General features: G+C 38.2%; 1 protein-coding gene across 1 annotated transcript in view; it reads left to right on the forward strand.

The window, feature by feature from the left end:
• The window catches only part of dync2h1 (dynein cytoplasmic 2 heavy chain 1), a 121196-nt gene that overhangs the window by 86279 nt on the left and 12257 nt on the right, over positions 1–22660 (forward strand). Inside the window, exons 82-88 of the mRNA XM_008301723.1 lie at positions 4189–4299; positions 7636–7705; positions 8256–8341; positions 12616–12691; positions 12941–13167; positions 14138–14242; positions 22209–22325. Of these exons, the coding sequence (XP_008299945.1) occupies positions 4189–4299; positions 7636–7705; positions 8256–8341; positions 12616–12691; positions 12941–13167; positions 14138–14242; positions 22209–22325 (792 nt within the window). The remainder of the gene's footprint in view (positions 1–4188; positions 4300–7635; positions 7706–8255; positions 8342–12615; positions 12692–12940; positions 13168–14137; positions 14243–22208; positions 22326–22660) is intronic.

A 22660-nucleotide genomic window follows, 5' to 3' on the forward strand; every position in this document is an offset into this window, starting at 1 on the left:
TGTGTATGTGTGAGAGGGCGATTTAGTATATGATGTGGTGTATGAACTGCTGTTACTTCTAATTGCTGAACTATAGCACCTGACAAAGCTTGTTACTGATCACCTTAAGGAGAGAGTGCTCACATTGAATGTACTATGCTAGCAGGATTATTTGGACATAGATGTGTTCCACAGTTGAATTCTATGAATGAGCACTACGTTAACATTTACAGAACAAATGTAGTATGTCACAGCCACATGCAAAACCAAGTTAGGAGATGTGGTTGGGAAAATAGGCAACATTCAGTACAAATGTAGTATGCAATGATCCAGCAATGGGAGTGCAACAAGCCCCAAACTGTTAGAGTTGTATTTATTATATTAATGTAGTTTTATAATATTACTTAGAAACTAAAATAACACACCCACTATACGACTTCCAAAGTAAGTTCAAGAAAAGTTCCAAATAAATAGTGAACTGAAGAAAATCAAGTAGAATAAGTTGTTTTAGCTGCTTCCATGAAAATAGAAGAGGCCCAGTGAAACCAGACTAATACTACTTCTTCACATTATCTCAAGTCCACATTGCCTGGTAGAGTAAGAGGTAAAGGGAATAAGGTCAGTGGGAAAAGGCAGCCTGGAAGATGTTATGTACTGAAAATGTGTATGTAGCTCCTTTTTTTCCACCCCTGCTTGTTAATATTTATCTATATTACGGCAAAACTACCACACAAACAAGCGCAAGCACAAGAACACAATCTGCTGGCTGCCCAAATTTCCATATCTAAAATTACCTTCTGGCCTTTGTATGCACGTTCACATTTAGCATTCTTGCTGTCGGCCCATGTTAGTTCCTTCTGTGTTGTTTGTGTGGCTGTGTATGTGACCATGTGTGTTTATGTGTTTGTCTCTGGACGTATATGTGTTTGTATCATTGTTGCTTTGCACAAAGCAGGTGCATATCTGTGCGCGTCACTCGTAGTGCTCGTGTTACTCCTCCTGTGTTGGTTTTTTTTGTTGTGAATGTGGGGTTTTTTATGTGACATTAAGTGTGCTTGTTTGTGTCTTGCACGTTCTATGTGTTTATTTGTGTCCATGTGTTTTTCCTGGGGTTCTGTTTAGTGTTGTGTCACTGTAGCAGGTCATATCTCACTGGGAGGCACAGCTGTTGGCTGTGATTGGCCTGTGCACGTGTTCGTATGTGTGCATGTGTGTGCACGCACTTACCTGTGTGTGTCTGTGCATGTGCGGGCCTTGGGGTTAGCCTGAGATCCCTCCTGTCCAGTCTGCGCTCCCGGTGTGACTTAAACCAAGGCTTATTACAGCTCTCCTCCTCTACTTCTGTCCTTCCATGTTCCACTCTCCCAAATACACTCTTTTCTCACCTCTTAGAGTTTCAGCATGCATTGTTTTTCTCTTTTTCCTCCATTTGTTTCCACGTCTACATCCCCACCACCGTCTCACCAGTTTTTTGAACACTCTTATTTCACCCTCATACTGAATAACTAAAACTCACTTTTTGTCTGTCTGCTTCTTTCTCTCACTGTTCCTTTGTCTCGGTTTTTTTGCGCAGCAACCAATGAGGTTGGGGTCTCAGCACTCGAGCTTGAAATGAAAAACTGATGCAACATGGGGAACGAGGGAGGCAGGGAGCATAGGAAAGAAAGAATGAAGTTATGGTGGATGTGAAAGGCGAAAGTAGGGAAAAATGAATTTAGCCACAGCAGGCGGGTGGAAATTCGACCAAGACAGGGCTTTGTTTTAGTATCTGCCTCTGTTTCTGTAACTGTGTCCATCTGCTCAGTCTTACTGTATCTCCCAGTGTAGTTTCTACATTTTTCGGCTTCTTTTTGCCATCTGTCTCTCTGGTGCTTTCCTCCTTCACCGAAGCAGTTGGTCAGTTAAAGAGAGGAAGAAGGAGGAAGAGAGACAGGAAAAAAAAAAGAGTGGTCAGTGTTCATAATTTAAGTTGGCAGTGCAGATGTCCTCTCGTTCCTGTCCACTCCTGTTCTTCCACTTGCACTGTTTTCTGCCTCAGTTTTTGCATCACCCGCTCTATCCCTCTACTTATAGATCTTTCCCTCAGTCAGTTATCAGTGTTTCCCTGTTTGTATTTTAACAGTAAGAGCATGTAATGATAAATTTGTAGTATAGAATTTTCTATAGTAATCAAGTACTTCAGAATCACGTATTGTGATATGATTGTTATCATTGTTTAACATATAGTATAAGGATTGTGTCAAGAGTTTCATATGATTCTCACCACTAGTGTGCCGATGCAAACGCTGCTGAGCTTGAGTATCTGTTTGTGCATGAGTGGTGTGGCTTTTGAACTCTGTACAACATGGATATATTTCAACAAAGATTTTTTAATACGGTAATGCTAAAATGAACCTCTCTGTCTCTCTCTCTCTCTCTCTCTCTCTCTGACTCTTGACTTTTCACCAATTTACCTATTTATATTTTCTAGCATTCTGTGTTTTCTTTTGTCTAGCGACTTCTTGCAATCCTGTCATTTGTTCCAGTGGAATTCTGATTGACAACACATCACACAAACATACACACGCAGAGACACACATGTACAATCAAAGGCTAAAAGCTTTTTTTTTTTTTTTTTTCAAGAGATGTCAGTTCTTATGTTCTTTGGTTTTCTGTGATCATGTGAGCTTCCATGAGAACGAATTAGGCTCCAAATGATGCAGAAACACATTGATTACAATTCAATGTGAGTGTGTGTGTGTGTGTGTTCTTGTGTGTGAGTGCCCAATCAGATGACACAAGACCCTAAGGTGCCAGCATGCTATTTTTAACCACGTGTCTTTGAGAAAGATAGAAAGAGATGGGCAAGGAATGTAAGAGGAGAAGTGAGAGAGCAAAAGCTGGGAATTGAGATGAAGAGACAGCAGTGGAGACAGTGGAAAGAAGAGATGCAGAAAGAAAGAGATAAAGACAGAGACAGGAGAAGATACGGTATATAAAAGTGAGGTGAATGGTTTGTCACTGTGGGGAATATGTCTCTGAGCAATGATTGTAAATGAGCAAGAATGAGATAAAGAATTAAACGGAAAGTGGAAACGAGGATTTTTATTTACAGATACACAATATAGTTCGCAGGATGCAAATTTAGTATTAGTATCTATTCTGTTTTTTCAAGTACACAGACTAACAAATGCAAAACATGTTAGCTGCCCTGATTGCACCCCACTGTATGATTAAAGGGTAAACATTTGGGGTCTATTTATCCTTGTAGCTATTCAATTTTCCTTGAAAGATTGGACTTTTTTTTCTTTTTCAGAAATCAATGGATCCTTCCAAAGTTATGGATATGAAATAGTCTATCTCAGAAAAAAGTTGTTTCTCTTCTCTTAAAATAAAAAAAGTACTATAGAACTTAATGGTTAATGCACATACATGGCGTCATGACCTGGCTCAGAAGGTCACAACAAAAACAGGAGGAACACAATGATAAATGTTTAAATAATTCTTTATTAAAACAAATATGACCAAATTAGACCAAATTAAATAACTAAATCAAACATTTAAAGAACAGGATGTGACAATCAGTAAGTCAGTTGTGTATTATGTGTGTGAGTGAAAAAGGTGTATGTGTGTGATGGTGTTGTCAGATGAAAACACAACAAAAGGCAAAATCAGAACAGCATGAATGAACAGAACAAACCAAACCAAACCTTGGTAGGCCTGTGGAGAACGCCAGAGTGGAGAGAGAGAGTTAGAGCAACTGCAGGACTTAAGTAACTTCATCACACTGGGCCCACATGGGGTGAGTTACTCCAATCAAGCCACTGCAAATGACAGACAGGTTAGGGACACACCTCCAAGATGACAACAGCGCCAAAGACACCCCTTGGTTATGCCACAGGGACATCACACATGGATAGACTCCAGCCTTTTACAACCCTAAACACAATAAAGAAGATTATCTGACCTCCATCGTACAGAGTTGAAATAATGAATGCAATTTAAGGATCAGATATTTTGTTTTTCCAACTATTCAGCAAGTTTAATGCTTTCAAATATGCAAGGCATATTTGTGCATTGCATGCATGTGTGCAGGTTTGAATGGAAAAATGTCAGCTAACATTTTTAACTAATGCAAACATAGTCTGGTCTCATGTTACCCTTGTATTTCTGCTGTGATATCTTAGTGTTGATAACGTATCTAATGTTTGCACTGTTTTTTCTCTATAGGAGCTAAATGTGCTACGTCCCAAAGCAGGCTTTCGTCTCTGGCTGACAGCAGAAGTTCACCCCAGATTTCCCCCCATACTGCTGCAGTCCAGCCTTAAGATCACTTATGAGGTACTCACACAAACACAGACACACACTAACAGATATGGCATGTTATTTCTAAGTTGACAACTACAGTACACTGATGTTCAAAAGAAGTGAATCACACTTTAAAATTGTAATTGTCATCTGAATTATCTAAGTATTCTGCAATATCTCTTACAAATTGCATCAGGTAAGAGTGGCACATGTAGACAGTGGTGTAATATTGCGTCAGCTGTTAAGGTGCTCTGCAGGAGCAGTCATTCCTCGCTTGTCTCAGGACGGTGCCTGGTGAGCATTTCATTTTGTCTCCCTTTTAAAATGACAAACTGAAGCAACTCTAGGGCTTCTGATAACATTTCCGTAAATGTCGTGTTTACAAAAACTGTTTTATAAAAGTTGCAGATGCTCATTTTAGAATATTAAGACCTTTCAAAAAAATAAATACTGGTGTCATAACTATTAATACATAACTTTTTCTCTCTAGTCATTTATGTAACATACCATCATCACATGTAAAATTCGTTGATTATGGAGTTTTTTTGAACACCAGTCTAGTTCCTGTTATGAACAATTAAAAACAAACACTTTTGAAAGAATGTTTTGAAAACACAGGCCACAACATAGAAGCTCATTGCAATCAAAAGTGAATATAACTGTGATCACTGACACACAAGTTAGAAAAGCTGTGATCATTAAACTGAGTACACCTTTCTAATAAGCCAAATTGCATGCAGTTTTGGACCCATGGGCTGCGTCTATCTACATCATGGTTTCTTATAGAAAACAATTGCCAGAGGAACGGAGAAATCTGTGTGTGAGATGGAAAAGAATGCAGGAGAACCAACTAAAAATCAGTCAAAATCTTGTTGTAGCAGTAATCAGGAGGTATAGAACAAGCCACAGGACTACTAATCAGAGCCGCAGTGGTCGTCTCTCTGAATTGAAGCCACAACCAGTGCACTGCTTTCCCAATACAGCTTTGAAAAACAGACTGACAAATGCTTCAGATGTGGTTATCAATGAAAATCAGAGTCTCTGTGACAGTTCAGACAGTGTGAAGGACACTGTATAACATGAACCTCAAGGGACAGCATCTAAGTAAAACACCTGTGATTGCTCTTTGATGCAAAACTGCAAGACTGTGCTTTGCTGAAGAACATGAAACAAAGACTGATGGATATTGGAAGATCATTCTGCTGTGACCAAGACAGATTTGTTGGGCTGAAGTGTCCAGGAGGACCACAGTGAATGCATGGTCCTGACAGTGAAGCACAGATGTTGGAGTGTGATGATATGGTGCTACATGACTACAAAAGATGTTATGCAGATGACATTTGTAGATGGAATCATGAATACCAAAATACTGGCATAAAAGACGACTTCACTATGCATAAACTTGGTAAAAGAGGATTATTTTAGCATAATAATGATCAAGGCACACTGTCTAAATCACATAAAAGTGTTGAAAGATGAAAAAAGTGGAAACTGTGACCTGGCCAAGTGTGGCGAGTGACCTGAATCCAACAAAACACTTTTGGGGTATTTTAAACTGAAAGGTAGAGCATCACAATCTCTCCAGCAACTGAAAAAAATAGAATGGCAGAACATCTCTTTTAAAAAAATGTACAACACTGGTGTCTTTCATGTGGAGGAGGATTGAGTCTGTCATCAAAAATAAAGGTGGATATTAGAAGTATTGAAAGAATACAAGATCTGAATCTCAGTAATGAAAGATTTTCCTACTCTGGGGCTTGTAATGTTGATGTAGTAAATCTAAATTGTCAGTTTTTATTTTACATAAGTGTAATACTTTTCAACTTTGAAATAATGCAGTTACTGTAAGGTCATACAGTTTTGATATATTTTACGTTTTAGTGATATTGTACAGGGATGCCTCACTTCTGGTGTATACTGTACATATCTACTTTTTCTTTTTTTTTTAATAAACAGTCCTGCAAATTATCCTTGTCTCCCTCCTTTACTGTGGGTATCTGCGAAAAGGATTTATCCATGTGTGCATTTTCTGCTCTGTATAATCTTTAAGGAAATGCAGAAGCCTGCACTTTGTGTGTTAGTTATGCATGCTTTAGTGCTCAGTGTCTTTCTGATGGGAGTCATGCTCATGGGGTTAACTGCTTCAGCAGCCAAGCATACTGCGCAAACACCTTCTGTCTGTCTTTTGCAAGCAAGCTTACTTACAAACTTTACATCAGCCTACACACACCTTAAACGCAGTCCACTGACAACCCAGTTACAATAATACCCTTTTTCTGGCCTACAGGACAGCTGTCAATGTTAATTTCTGAATAGATTGTTTTGTTTTTATCAGTGTGATTTCATTAGGATTGTCCACAAATGATTTGCAAGTTTGGTGCTGGGGCTGATCAAATGCATTTAATCTACTAAGTTGGTATCATATGTAGTGAGTTGGCCAATTTTAGGTTATGTAGTGCACGCACTACTGGCTGCGTGTATTATCAAAACCTCCAGATGGGGGTACCAAATGTTCAGTAAAGCCGGTAGTGTGTGAACCAATGTCAATGTATATTCCTTGTTTTTATCATAAATGGAGCATATTGTTGGCAGAGGAATCTAATTTACAGAGAATTGTTCGCAGATACAATATGTGTTGATTCAAATGGCAAGTGTACTGGATGAATCAGTGTAACAATTACATGCAGCATTTATAAAATCATATACACTGTATACAGTGTGATGGCTGTTTATATAAGGCACTCAAGACCACTGTCATGGACTGTGGTAGATGCTATTGGATGTCCAACCCGGACCACCCTAAATAGTATTATTTTAGTATATCCCTAGCCTCTTGCTGCAATTCCTAGAGGCATTGGCTGTCTCTCTTAACCCTCAGTCAATATGTTTTTTTTTGTTTGTTTGTTTGTTTGTTTGTTTTTCTTTGTCAGGCCATAATTTTGCAGTGTTTCTGTATTGTCAGCTCTTTCCACTCTTTTAATACAGTAATTTGCCATTTTTTGAACAAGAGAAACATATTTTACTTGTGGTCAAATGTTTGTTGGCCCTGCATGTTTGACAAGCTCAAATATTGCTGAATGGACAAATATTCTGATGTGTCTTTGTGATTTCTTAACATAAATATATTTACATTTGCAATATGAACACACATTACTTATCTCCATATTTTTTACCTCTATGTTTACGCTTTGTTTCTTTGTTTGTATGACGCTAATATATATTGAAACCTTGCAATTTGAACTTGCATTTACATTTGTATGTTTAGACTGTTACGTACTAAAACATGCTTTTCTTCCCTTCTGGCTTTACATTCTTCTTTACCTTGTCCCTTGACTTTCTATCTGACCCCTTTTCATTTGTCGTCTCCAGGCTCCTCCAGGGTTGAAGAAGAATCTGCTGAGAACATATGAGTCCTGGACTCCAGAACAGATCAGTAAAGGTCATATCTTCTTTTCTATTCTCTTAAGGAATCAATATCTTACAGTAAATCCTACTGTAAGTTATTGAATTAGTCTGTTTTAGCCTTTTGGGACAGCTGACAACCAGACCTGCTGTCACACAGCTAAGCTAAAGAGCTGGCCCTAAGCATAAAGAATCTGTATTTTGTTTCATCAGTAGTAAAGTACTGTAGTACTATAGTAGTTCTATAGTTCTATAGTACAGTTCAATTTCCAAGTTGTTTGTTACTACAATAACACACAACATTGGTTATATGAGTGCATGATATTAACTCAAGCTGCATGTCAAATGTGAAAAAATCTCAGCAAGTTTGCAGTTTTTGAACAGGAAATTTTATTTTAAAAAAGCACCGAAGGGTTATATTTTGCATTTCAGAAGCCAAATACACAGTATCGTGCTTGATTTTCCTCTGAGTCCTTTGTATTGTTTGCTGAATAACGGTGAAAAAAACTCCCCCTTAAGTCTTATTAAACTTTGACGAGTGAACATCGTAGTTGTTTTGGTTGTGACGTGTTGGTGATTGTGTGTAGGAGGCGTTCTGGCGAGAGCCCAGTCCCTGTTCTGTCTGGCTTGGTTCCACGCCGTCTGTCAAGAGAGAAGAAACTACATACCACAGGTAAAATACACAAATCTATCAATATTACCCTGAATGATCATAGTTCTACAGTTATGTTTCAGGATGTGAAACCCAAACTGCTTCAATATTGTAATGCCATTGAAATGAGAGAAAATGCAACACTCGTTAAAATGTTGTAACAATCCAGGAATAAGATAGACACAACTGTGGTAAATGCAAAACATACAAACTGACCAGATATTATTGTTATTTTTCTGCCCTTGGATTAAATCTTTTATATGAATTCTACTAGCATTAGCTGCTTCTGGACGGAGATGCTTAGCTTTGACACTTGCAGCACAATAATGTGCTTTAATGCCCTTTTAAATTGCAAGCTTTTGGTAGTTTCTACTTGTGCTTACACACACCCACACACACAGAATAAAACCTTGTTTTTCCCACTTGTCACACACAGGTGTGTAATTACTGAAAATACAGACAAAGAACTGCACACATGTATACATATATACCTACATATATACATTCCTGGTCAGCAAATCTATTCAAAGTCCACCCATTAGACACCCATAGAAAGGGTAACAAAAATACCCCAGAGATCAGTTTTCTTTGTCCTTTCTTGACCAGCATAGCAAACATGTTTGCTCTTTGTGCTGGGCCTCTGGCAGAGTCTTTTTGTGTGTGCGTGTGCGTGTGCGTGTGCGTGTGTGTGCGTGCGTGCGTGCGTGCGTGCGTGCGTGTGTGTGTGTGTGTGCGCGCGCGCGTGCACGCGTGTGTCATTATGTATATGTAAGTAGCAAGTATGAATATAAGCCTCTGTTGTAAACCTGTGTGCTGGCCAACACACACAAAACACAATTTGGAAAACAGCCTCCACATTGGGAAGGTTTAGAGCTATCTCTTCACCTGGTGCTTTTCATGCATGCTGCTTTACCCTTATTCTTTGAGATTTCTGACAATGTAGGCATGGGAAATACAAGTGCTATGATGCCATACACTGTGAAGTTCTTAAGAAGGAAGCCTATTCTAAGTGTAAACTGAATGATCCATACTATGTTTTGGTAGCAATAGCAAGTGTTTACTCTCAATGCCTCAAAATTCTTGTAACTGAACAGTAATTCATTATTTAAACTAAAGTTCTGTTGATGAATAATTTCGACAAAAAAGAAAGACAGTATAAAGAATTCCATAATTTCCATTTCTGTAGAGAAAACCAGGCTATTTGTTCCCTCAGTTTAAACCCCAGGCAGTGATGAATCAGCACACACTTAGATAACAAATCAAAAATCTTTGCCAGAAAGTATGCTGAACATTAGCCTGAGATATAAGACTTTTGGGACCCTTATGTTAAAAAGACCACTAGTTTTGTAAGTACTCAGTCCAGGTTTGTAAAATAGGTTGTATAATTATTGGTATCAAAATCTCAAAATCTGTGGTAGGCAAAAATCTGGAAAAGGCAAGAAAAAAAAAGAATTTGAAAACACACAGCTCTGCAGCTCCTCCCTCTCCATACGGACATTTGAGCAATTATCATAACACGTCCATCTCTATGACAGCAAGATTTTAAGTGTGATTCCAACTGTGACTGTTCTGAACAACTATACACACTTTGGTTGTCCAGCTCAATCAGATAGCTACTTGAGCGAATTAGTCTGTTTTGAACATAAACCTGCAGTCAGTATGCATCTTTATATCTAACCAAGATATCTAACCAAGGATGGCATACCCTGATGTTGTGCAGTGAATAACAGATCCGTGTATTTGTTTATTTAAATGTCCTTTCCCAAGCAGGTCATTACATATTTGTTTCAGTTTCTGATGTTCAGTGCTCATTTTATACCCAGCCTGCACTCAAATGTGCTCTATATATTTAGAGTTGACATGTGATAGCCAACACTTGTACTTTAGAGTCCTCGCTAACAAGATTCAGTGAAAATTAGTTTTTACTGATAATTACATTTTGCAGTTTACTGAAGTGTTCTTACATGATAACTTATAGGGGAAAAGGACAATTAAGTTTTAAATTCACTTTTAAAAGCTTCTTCAGTTTGTAGCTTTTGGGATTGGTGTAGTGGGAGTCCAGTCTAATAAAATTATATAGAGACACTTCAACAAAATTAAGAGGAAGCTGTGTCTGTGATTACTTAATACTTACTGCAGCTTGTCATGTTTCCAACTTAAACAGTTGCCTCAGACTGCTCCATCTAGTTGAGTAAGTTAAGATATGACCCCCGTTATAGCAGGAAACGTTTCTGTTTTTTGTCCGCTAGCCAACAAACAATCAACTCACTCCAAGTAAACCCACACACTAGGGAGAACTGTGACAAATAACATGTTTTTGTAATTAAATTGCCACAACTTTTACACACTTGTTTTTATATATTTTTTTGCTCTCTGTCTCTTGTATTCCCCCAGGCTTGGTCCCAGCACTCCCTCCTTAATCATTCCCCTTACTGTGCATTTGTTTTGAAAAAAAGAAAGTATTGATTGCATCGTAGAAGGATGTAAACCTACATAACTAACACACAGAATGCTTGTGTCTTTTATGTCTGTTTCTGCAACCCAACTTCTTTCAATTCTCTCACTTTTCTGGGTTTATTTCTTCGAGAGTTTCTTATTACCCTCTCTGGCTACTGCCATCTTTTCTCTCTTGTTTTCTTTCTCTCTGTCTCAATCACAGCATCTTCAGTGTTTTCATTTGGGATGATAATGTTGTTTCCATCACTTACTCTCCTGTCGCTTTATCTACTGTCCTCCCTCCCTTTCTTGTTTAGTCTCTCATTGTTTTCATCCTCTTTACATGCCTGTGCAGGCAACACGTCATTGAAAAAGACAAAGCCATAGAAACAGAAAAAGTCTGACTGTGGCAAATAGAGAAAAGGCTAAGCAGTGTTTGGCCTTACTACAAGTGAATGTATAAGGGTATGTTTGTGTATATGTGTGTGAGAACGGTTAGAATTTTCATTTAATGGTGTGCTCTCAATAAATACACAACTACCTTTAAAATCCATACATTACATTTTCACTAAATAAGCAGCCAATGTTATATACTTAAAACAAATGTATACATGCATAACCACAATCTGCAGTCTCACTCACACATAAGCACATCTATCAAATGCAACAGAAATGCCCCGGCACAGTCTGCGAATACACACTCAAGCACAAATTTATTGAACAAACAACATACACTTAATCATTCAAAGAATTACGGAAAAATGCCTACACAGTTTTCCTCCACCCCTCACCTCGTCTGCCTACAGCGTCAGCGGGCAGATTACAGCTGCTGATTGAATAGCAGCGAAGTGCAACAAACACAAACACACGCACAAAGTGAGACAGCTCTCGCACTCAATTATGTTTTAACACCTAGGTGATTTTTCTGAGATGGCCAATGTTGTGATATTGTGTGCGTACGCTGAAGCATGTGGTCTTTTATGCGTGTGCGTGCATATGTGTTGTTTGATTACAGAAGATTTGTTTTTTCTTCTCTAAAGCTTTCTGCACTATTGTCTTGATTCTCTGTGCTCCGAGGCACAGTGTTGCATGTGCACGGGCCTGTCTTTGTGCATAAGCTGTATTTACCTTGCAAGGGAGCTTTGCTTGTGACCTGGTGATTGCAGAATAGAGGAAAGGAATAGTAGAATACACATTATGGTATGCACAGTAGTACCCTATACTCAACGACCTCATGGAGATTTTTCTTTCAGTAAGTTATTAAGCCATTGTGTTGGCAAAGTATTACCAAACCTTGGCTTCCGAAAAATATCAATAAGTGCAACTGTGCTAAATTTCGCTAGTCCTTGCAGATACATGTAAATTTATGTGAGCAGCCTCAACTACTACTAATAGGTACCCACCTTGAAAATACAGGCTTTATGAGAAATTTCATCAGACTATCAGATATATTGACTTATAACGCACTTTTTATTGGTTAGCATCCAGCTGTCTTTATGTTTTCAGGTTTGTTTATTCCATCTTGGATAGAAAAATGTTGCAGTTAAGCACTAACACTCACAGTCAGAAGATTAGGAGGATAAGGGAATGTGTGTGAGGATATGGTACTTGAATCATCAAACGCTATATGCAGTGTTCATCCATCCGCCCATTAGCTACACATGCTCTATCCTGCTGAGGGTCGTGGAGTGCTGGAGTCTATCCCAGCTGACATTTGGCAAGAGACGATGTATAATGTAAGGTTTTGAATTACATCTCTTGCTGTTCGGATCTGAAAAGAACCCAGTAGTGCTTGATGTGCTGTGACTCTTGTATGATAATTTTTGTACCTAATGCCCTGTCGTCTCTGCTTTATCCAGGGTTGGACTAAGTTCTATGAATTTTCTTTGTCGGACCTGCGTGCTGGCTTTGAGATCATCGACAGGCTTTTTGAAGGTAGGAGGGATGATAATGCTCACCTCTGAACCACACATAACGAGAACTGGAACCTGTGCGGTTTTTTATCAGTTACCTCTTTCATTTACACCACTTCAGACAGAGCATAACCTGAACACACCAGAATTGGCATTTCGGTACACAGTATTTATACAGTATGTGATCATTCGCCATCTGCAGTATTAGTGTTTTTCTCCGTCTGTGTGTTGTCATCATGGGTTTGTTGCTTTCCTTGTTTCTGTCTCCAAGGTGGTAAAGTTTTCCAGTGGGAGTTTGTCCATGGCCTGTTAGAGAGTGCCATCTACGGTGGACGCATTGACAACCCCTCTGACCTCCGCATCTTACGCTCTTACCTTGAGCAGTTCTTCTCTGCACGCCTCCTCTCATCCTCCCTCTCAGCTGGACAGAGAAAGAGCAGAGGAGGAACGCGAATCTTTCCGCCTCAGATCAGCCTCCCAAACTCTTGTTCCATAATGGTAGGTTGTCAGGATGACACAGTCATGTAACACATAAACTTTTACAAGTCTAGATTCTGTATGAAGCCCTGCAGCCTTAGTAGCTAATATAGATGTTCAAGAAATAATTATTGTCTGCAGAGAATCGTAAAAAGAAGCACTTCTGTGTTTCTTTTTGTGTCTTTAAAGCTTAAGCTGAAATGTTTTGTGGTTTGTTTACACCTTAATGAACCAAGGTGCACTGGCAGAGAAGAAAAAAAAAAAGGAGTACTCAGTTAATCCTGCAAATAAATGTGCTATTTGAGGTTTGGTCTGCATTGAAGTTTCATTACTTTGTGTTGTGTTGGCTTCATTTTAGGGTGGTGTGTAAAATAGCCACTCCAAATAAGTCCTATTAGCCACTCTCAGATCTAACCAATTGGTTTTGTTTTTTATTACTTTGTATTCTGTTTATGTTCAGCGTGTGCAGCTCGGTATACACAGAAAACAAATTAGCACATATGCCCAAAATTGTTTATTAGGTGTTTGTTCATTTCTAGTCAAATTAGAATAAGTTAGGATAGCACAGACCCAATGAGAGACCATTTGGTTTAAAAGTCAATATGGAAATCTTTCCTTTGAATTGGCAGTCAGTTTTTACAATTTAGCAGTCAGTGGAAAGTGGGAGATCAGTTTTAGTAATTTAAGCCTTTTAAGTAGTATTTGAGCCAACTTGATATTGCGAGAAAAGCTGCATCAACCCTTATAAACAACACACCTAATTAAGCTCAGTATAGCCTTATTTATCCTGTGCTCCCACACAGCAATCTGACAGGCATGTTCAAGATTGTGCTATTACATTTTGTGGCAAATGTTCCTTAGAGATGCAAAAATGTACTGCGTCTCAGAGCCATGACATAAAGAGGTCACATGATTTCATTCTTTCTCTCATTATATGTGCGTGTGGGTGCGTTTCTGTGTTTGACCTGTATGTATCTGTGTGTCTTCCCAGGACTACCGCAGTTTAATAGAAAATCTCCCGGAGGATGACAGGCCTGCATTCTTTGGTCTTCCTGCCAACATAGAGCGATCCTCCCAGAGAATCATCAGCTCCCAGGTGCACCCACACACACACACCACCGAACACACACAGCCACCTGCTTTTTCAAGCAAACACTCACACCAACACCCTTCCTACTTACAAACACAAAGGACGCACACATAAGCTTACATGAACAAGCCAGAAATCTCATATACAGACATTCACACAGAAACACACAATGGGCTCAAAAGGTCCACTAGATACTATGTTTTGCCCTGTATTTAAATCAATACAACATTTTTAATCACAAATAATAATATTAACCTATCAATTTTAATGGATAGTTAAATCGCTAAACATAAATTTCAGAACAGATTTTTTTCATCTTTGTCATTTGCTCTGACTCCCCCCTTTGTTAGACTGACTGCAGCACTTAAGCTACATATACAGTACAAGTTCTGTACAAAATCTGATAACCAATGTTATCCCAGAATGGTTCCCCAGAGCTTCTTCTGATGTATCAGCAAATAATAGCATCAAATCTTTAGATGGCTAACAACACTGCATAGTCCCTTTTGTTCCCTTTTTTTTCTACAGCTTTTGACTTTATGCATCACAAATTGCAAACACAGTGACTTGCAAATATACATGTTGTATGTATGCTGACGACACAATCATTTATGTGGTGGCACCACCTTTGAAACAAGCCATAAAGCTCTTACATCCTCCAAATACCTACACAAATGGTTGGTTCACTTTTAATGTACATATTGATAATCTATTGGAAATATTTAGACCAAAACAAGGCCAGTTTTCTGTTTACAAACATGCATTCTGTTTGAGGCCAGAAAGAAAATTATGGAATTCTCATTTCTCTCTTTACTAGACTATAGTGATGTGATTTATATGCATGCAACTTTATCCCTATTTAGAAAACTGCATATCATGCTGAACAGTGCTTTACAACAAGCACAGGCTCACACATCATTGCATTTTTATGTTCAGAATCATGTTTTATATGTCTGTATATCCTTTTTTTTTTTACCATTGGATAAAGTGCCATTTTTTGCCAGGACATTTTTAGGTGAACTACCTACTTATTTTCCCAGCCTTTTTATTCTGTCATACCAACAACTATAGCCCCATGTCAACTTTATGAATTCTTCTTAAGGTCCCCAACATGTACCCAAAGCTGGGTAAAACTGTTTGCTCTTTTTATTCACCCTGGGCATGGAATGAGCTTCAAAATACTATTAGCTTGCAAACATTCCTTCTTTGAATATCTTTAAATCTTTTACAAACAGCCCTGAAGGGGACTTGTTGCTGTTTTACATAATCCTTTGCTTGACATGCGTGTTGTAGATATTGGTGGCGTGACCCGTGTTCCTCTCTTCGTTTACTGTTTACCTTGTGTGGCTTTGATGTATTGGACGTGTTCTAACATGTGAAAATGCTCTTTGGGTGAAACTGCTTGTACTGCTGTCTCGATCAGGACTTCCTGGAAGTAGAGATCTGGTATCGCAATGGGACCTCTTGAAATGATAAACAGAATAAAAACTCAATAAATTTCCCCCTAAAAATGTTCAATTGAGTTGAGGTCAGGTGGCTGTGGAGAAATGTCCATGACAGTCAGCACTCCTTGGTCTTCTTTGATCTTGAAGTAGTTCTTTGAGGAGTATTTGAGATCATTATGCAGCTGCAGTATGAGTCCTTCTCCACAAAGATGCAAACCAGAGAGTGTAGCATGTTTCTGAAGAGTAGTGTGCTACTTCTCTTTGGTCAGGGAGCAGTCGATTTGGTCCAGAGCAGCAAACACTCCCACACCTGAATATTTCTACCACCATGTTTAACTGTCCATTTAATATACTGCAGTATCGTTCTCTCTCCTGCTCGTCTCCTTACATGCACCCTTGTCAAACTTGGATTCATCAGTAAATCAGTCTTTTCTCCAGCCACCCACTATGAAATGTTGGTATGTCTTATCCCATTCCATCTGTTTGTCCTTGTTTCCCCTCCTGAGAAGTGGCTTAGAGCCTTACAGACCTATTCATCCTCTGAGAGCACTAGTAAACAGCCGTCTTTTGACAGTACAAGTTGCATTTCTATCTCTCAGTAAACAAAGCTTTATGTATTGATCTTCCGGTGTCATGGTCACTTTTGGTCAAATACAGCTGCTCCAGTTTCTGCCAAGTGTTATAGAGTGCTATGCATTGCCATATTAGAAACTTTCAGTCTTTCTAGCCCCTGTTTGCTTGGAATAACAACTTGACGTTTACACTTAGGTGTGATGCCATGTTTTCTACTTCCTCAGTGCTACTTATTAAGCAATGTTCTGTTGTAAACTTGAGGCACAGCCAGGTTTATACCAGGTGAGTATTTTCTGCAAGTTGATTTATATAAACGAGCTTCTGTTAAGTAGATTGAATTCCACCTAAGTTTCATCTTAATGCTACTTCAGCAGAAGGATAAAACACAGGAATTCTGATCTTTTGTACGGACAAATTTAGCATCGTCAGTGCCACAAATATGCTTGGATTTTCTTGCTGAACTAGAAACAGTAATAAATCTTAAATATTTCTCCTTTGTGTTTACATGCCTTAACCCTTTATAGGGCACTCATTGAAATACTTTGAAATTTCAACCCTGGAGTGTTATTGGTGGATATAAGAGGACATTTTTTCTTTGTTGGCTTTTTAAAAAAGTTTCAGATTTAGGCTGAAAATCTATGTTAAGGCAGCTACCATATATGATTCCTTGTCCACCTAGGGTGAAAAAAAAGAAACAAACAATATGTGGATAAAACTTTGTATACAAAGATAAAGGAACATTTATTTTCAAACCACCAGTCAGACCTACGGAGTTTATGACACTTATGTCAGAATATCAATCTGTCTCCCTTGTGATTGGTCAGAGGCCATAGGGACTGTGTTGTGATGGAGCCTGACCTTTGTTCATTGGCTGGATAAAGTCAAGTGATTCTGACCCCTGCCATTTTCAAATCTTGCAGAAGTTACCATATATGGTTCCTTGCCTGATAAAGGGTTACCTACTTAAAACTTTTACGACAAAATTTAATTCATCTTCCAGAGAAAATGAAACAAGGGTTATCGATACATAATCAATCACGGTAAATATTATATCAGCTTTTTTCGTTGCCTTAATAACGATGACCTTGCATGGTGTTGCGTTTCTAAGTATAAAGTGATTTTAAAAAGTCCACACTGCAGGTATAATGCAACACTCACTAATAGTGCAGTGTTCAGCAACCAGCAAAAGGGAAAAGATTATTTAGTTTACAATAATATATACAGCAGTATAAAGTTCAGGTCAGAGTTTCTCAAGTTTGGATTTGTTTACACAAAATCCTCCTTTGACTGCCAATTGAAAACAAAAAGACAAAACTGCAGTCATGCACAAGAGATTTGAGAGTCTATGAATTAAAGGCGAGGAAGTGATAAAAAGGAAATGAGTATTATTAACACTGCGACAAGTTAATGTGAGTGGGTGTGGTTAGGGTTATTTTTCGCTGTTCTATTTTTACCTGAAGTTGCAGATGGTCTGTAATATACATTTATGCTCATTTTGTCATGAATTATTACAGTTTTTTGATTGTGTGTTCACATCACATATACAGTTGAAGTTTGCATCAGTGTGTGTGTGTGTGTGTAGTGGTTGATGGTCACTGCAGATTCTGATGTAACTCAATGCAACACAATCTCACACATATACTAAATATGTTATTTTACTGTCATGGTTGTGTGTGTCCGTTAGAGAGATAAAAACACCAGTAATAAGAGACAGAAACAGGATATAGAGTTAATGTTGCAACTCGTCACCTTTTGGGACCAACTTATTTAAATCTTTCATGATTCACATGTGATGAAAACAAACATACAACATATGAAACATGTTAACCCTTGTGTGGTGTTTTGGTAGGACTTGTTTTTAGAGTTAAATAAAGGGACAAATTGGTAATTAGTAATTCTTTCAAATGGAGACTTTTATTCTTCACTGATTTAATGTGAAGAGCATGTTTATGTAACACATTTTGAGTGGACTTGGCCACATGTGATTTTCTACAACATGTTGGACATCTCGCCATACAATGTGTTGGTTATCTGGAAGGCAGTGAATCCAAATTGGATGAGAAGAGAGTTGCATGAGAAATGACTGTTTTTGAGGAACCAGGCAAGACTTTGATGAGACCGCATATCCAGAGCAGAAAAACATATTCCAAGGACCCTCTGCAGCTGTTGTGAAGCGAATGATAGTCCTCCTTCTGCCCCATTTCACAGAATCACCAGTTCCAGTACCTGAAGTAAGTGTGTGCGATGTTGCATGTGTGTTTTCTCCAACCTTGGCCTGCTATAACTGTGTTTGCAAGTGAGTTTTTATTAAAATTCCTGAACTGTTTCCTTTTTTCTAGGTTGCAGACAGTGGCAGCAAGAGGAAGGGCTGTGAGCTGTGTGAAACCAAGATGGACAGATGAGTCAGGTCCAACAAATATATTTCCAGCAAACACGCCTTGTTGCTCATGTGGTGTGGGGAGCAATGTATTTTCTGTGTTAAACAGAGTTTTTCTTCAGTGTTGTTGTTAAACAAACAAAAAACCCCAATATGTATAGCTCAATATGTTTTTTTGTGCCTTAGGACAATACATAATGAACTTAAATGATAAACTTCTTCAATGAAACTTTTGAAGATGAAGATGCTTTCATGCATGTTATTTTGATTAGAATGTTAACAAATGTTACATTAAATTTATTAACACAAAAAAATTGTGTTTTTTTTCTGATAGATGTGATCTAGCAGAGGAAAATTGCAGATACTGTCTATAGTATGTCTTATATAAACAACACCTGTTTGTATATAAAGAGTTCATTTGCAAAAACAGATAACTCGATCTTCACAAACCTTTAGAAAATGCACTTTTCCATCGTCTACCTGAGACAATATCAATCAAACTTACATTTCTCTATTTTTGTCATGTCATTTTTACTGAGACAAATCCACTCAACTTAAGTTTGATTGGTATTATCTCAAGCAAACAACAAAAAAATAGTTTTCTGTAAAAATGGAGTTATCTGTTTTTGCAAATGAACTCTTCATATATATATATATATATATTCTATTTTTGCATATTTCTCACACTTAAATATTCCAGATCATCAAACTAATATTTACATTTATTTAAAATTAGACAGAGTTCACCCACAAAACACAAAATGCGGTTTTTAAATGATGATTTATTAAACATTTACTGAAAACCGATGTCAACCCTGTGAAAAAGTCATTCCCCCCCCCCAACCCTAATCCCTGGTTGGGCCACCCTTGACAGCAATAACTGCAGGTAAACATTTGCGATAGCTTCTGGTCAGTCCTTTACAGAGAAATTTTGGTAGGCAGGCCCCTCCTGGGAAGGTTCACCACTGTTCCATGTTTTCTCCATTTGTGGATTATGGCTCTTACTGTGGTTCTCCGGAGTCCCAGAGCCTTAGCAATGGCTTCTAACCCTTTCCAGACTGATAAATGTCAATGACTTTGTTTTGCATCTGTTCCTTGAATCTCTATAGAACTTGGCATCACGTTCTGTTCTTAGCCCATTGCACAATGTCAGACACGTTCTATTTAAGTGATGCTTAGGTTCAGTTGATTCTGGCAGTAATCATATGTGTCTGTGGTTGGTGAAAATGAACCCAATTACCAAATGAATTTGATCATTTGCTAGACTGGTAGCTATGGGGGCAATTGCTTTTTGACATAGGGCAAGGTGAGAATGGACAGCATTTTTCCTTCAATAAATGAAATCAGCAATTAAAAACTGCATTTTGTGTTTTCTTGGGTTATCTTTGTTGTGCATTAAAATTAGTTTGATGATCAGAAACATTTATGTGTGACAAATATGCAAAAACAGAAGATATCTGAAGCGGGTCAAATACTTTCACAGCACCGTACATTATTATTATTGTGTTGTTTTCAAATCCCAATGCTCTCCTGTCCCAACCAGATCCACAAACACTGAGTGAGAAACAAAAACCTGAACATCACGCAAGGGTTAAAGTGATTTATTTCCATCCTTGCTTTAACAAGCAAAATCTCTGCTTTAATAACAGAACTTCATATAGCTATTCCTGGAAATAGAACATTTTCAATTAAAGGAGTGGCAGGATGGACAGAACAAGATGGTTTTGATGTGTTTTGTGTTTGTGTGTCTCTCTCTGTGCGTAATACACTTAAACCACACAGAGTCATTACAGGTTGGGTGCACAGTCCCCATGTGGGTGTTAATGCAATTAAGTTCATTCATACTGTCAGTGTGGTCCGCTGATCACTGGAACCACCAACCTAGTTTAATTCATACAACTCCCACAAGGCCACTTATGTGTGTGTGTTACTGTCTCTTACCCCACCTATCTTCCCCATATGTCATTGTCTCCCCTCCTGCTGTCATTTGTCACTGTCACTTTCATGCGCTCTCTCTCTCTGCTTTCCCTTAATTTATGCTTTCTCCTCTCCCCAAAGGCTACTGTTGCTATCTGTGGTTTGGGAACTTAACCACACATGCTGAACAGATCCTAGGGGACAATCTGTGGTTTTAATGGATGCCGTTTAAAATTAATGCGTAGTATGAATGACCCAAAACAGGTCGGAATGGTCCTGAATGTGTACCGAGGATTCTCTTGATTATAAAGACATGATGTGTGATGTACTGTATGTGTGTTTTTTTTATTATTATTATTTGTATGTATATTGCAGAAGATGAGTGAGTGTTTTGAGTATAATTGTGGATTAGCCAGTGGAAATGTATGACTGGAAAATTACACTTAAAACAAAAGCTATGTTTTGTTTCACTTCTGTTATATATCTGGCTATACTGGCTGCTACATGTGTTTGTTGAACATCATCATGACTTAGACAGTGAGAAATAGTAAACTAATTAAAAAACCTGAACTGCAATCCAGGATTACACTGAATTATAGTGATAGCCTTCACTAAATTTACTGTGCCCAGTGCAATTAAAGCTAACCCTCCTTGCAATCTGGCGGTGTCTCGTAACTTTTTCTTGCCATTTGGTTATGGCAGTAAATACAGTTGCTGCTTGGTAGCCATAGTTGAAATAAGGATAACTGTAATATATTCAAATTCCTATCTATTTGAACCCCAATATATTTTAAATCTCCATCCTCAGCCGCCCTCATTTTTACTGCTTCAGTAAAGTTCTAGATTAGCTATCTGTTTTTTTTTGTGTGTGTTTTTTAAAAAAAAAAATATCCTTCCCTCCTTGTCCTCTGTCTCTCGCTCTTACTCACTCACTCTTCCGTATAGCCAAACATACATGACTCGCACATACACATACGTATACACTCACTTTCCCTCCTGAGCCGAGAAGATAAAGCAGGTGTTAGTAAAGAGTTCTCCTGGACCAAATGAAAGCCATTTATCAGACGCTTTGCCTTTCTCACAACACACACATGCAGAAATTCACACAAACGCACAAACTTACACACTGAGTCTAGATAAAAGCACTATCCAGGACTCTAAGCCTGAAGCTCAGCATGCTTGATTAGGTGTGTAAGGAGCTGTTAGGAGATGTGTTTGGGGTTTGGCCTTTTTTCATTTGCAACATTCCCAGACCTGAAACAGTGTTGACTGTCATCAGAGACTGTAGACACCAGAGATGTAGATGACATTTTGTTAAAAGCTAAAAGTGTGTTTTGAAAACAAAAATCATGTGCTGCCTGGGGTTTAAATCGTGCATATTTACTCTCTTTACATTTTCACACAAGATGGATGTGGTTTTGTAAATGCCATATGTTATTTTTTGTCAACATAGTAAGCTTCTTTATCATCAGTCACATGCCTACTTCAAATTCAAAAAGAACATTTCAATTCACATGGACCACTTATTGTTGAGCAACCATTTACAAGCATGCAGGCTGTGCACAAATGACGAGTTTGGTAAAAATAAAACTTTGTTCCATTTTTAATCCCATTTACTTAGTTTAATAATTTGTTTTTGTTTATCATTCATAATTCACAGGTAATTTCCCAACTGCGTGCCCTCAGCCGTTTAGTGGCAACAGGTTCAAAGTTCGACAGGGAACTCTGGTCGAATGGACTTTTCCCTATCCTCAACTTATGGAAGATGCTCAACCAGGTCAGTGATTTTTTTTTTCCAGTTTATCTTTTGCACTCTTTTTATTCCTTTTGCCAAACTGAAAATCCATTGCTATTTTTTTGTTGCTCTTGTGCAAATCAAACTGCAACGCTAACCCTGTAAATTCAATTTTGATTTCATCTCAGCTTTCTTTTTAACTTGTTTGCCCTAACCAGCCTGAATTCAGGTCAAAGGAAAATTCTACCACTGTATTTTGAATTGCATCAGCTCCTATTTTAACTCTTTTGAAAGCACAAAGCCGCCTGATTCAAACCATGTAAACCATTTCAAGATACTAGAGTATGTTTACAATAGCCATGCAGAAGCACAGTTTG

Source organism: Stegastes partitus, unplaced genomic scaffold, assembly GCF_000690725.1.
Source record: "Stegastes partitus isolate 25-593 unplaced genomic scaffold, Stegastes_partitus-1.0.2 Scaffold35, whole genome shotgun sequence".
Lineage (NCBI taxonomy): Eukaryota > Metazoa > Chordata > Actinopteri > Pomacentridae > Stegastes > Stegastes partitus.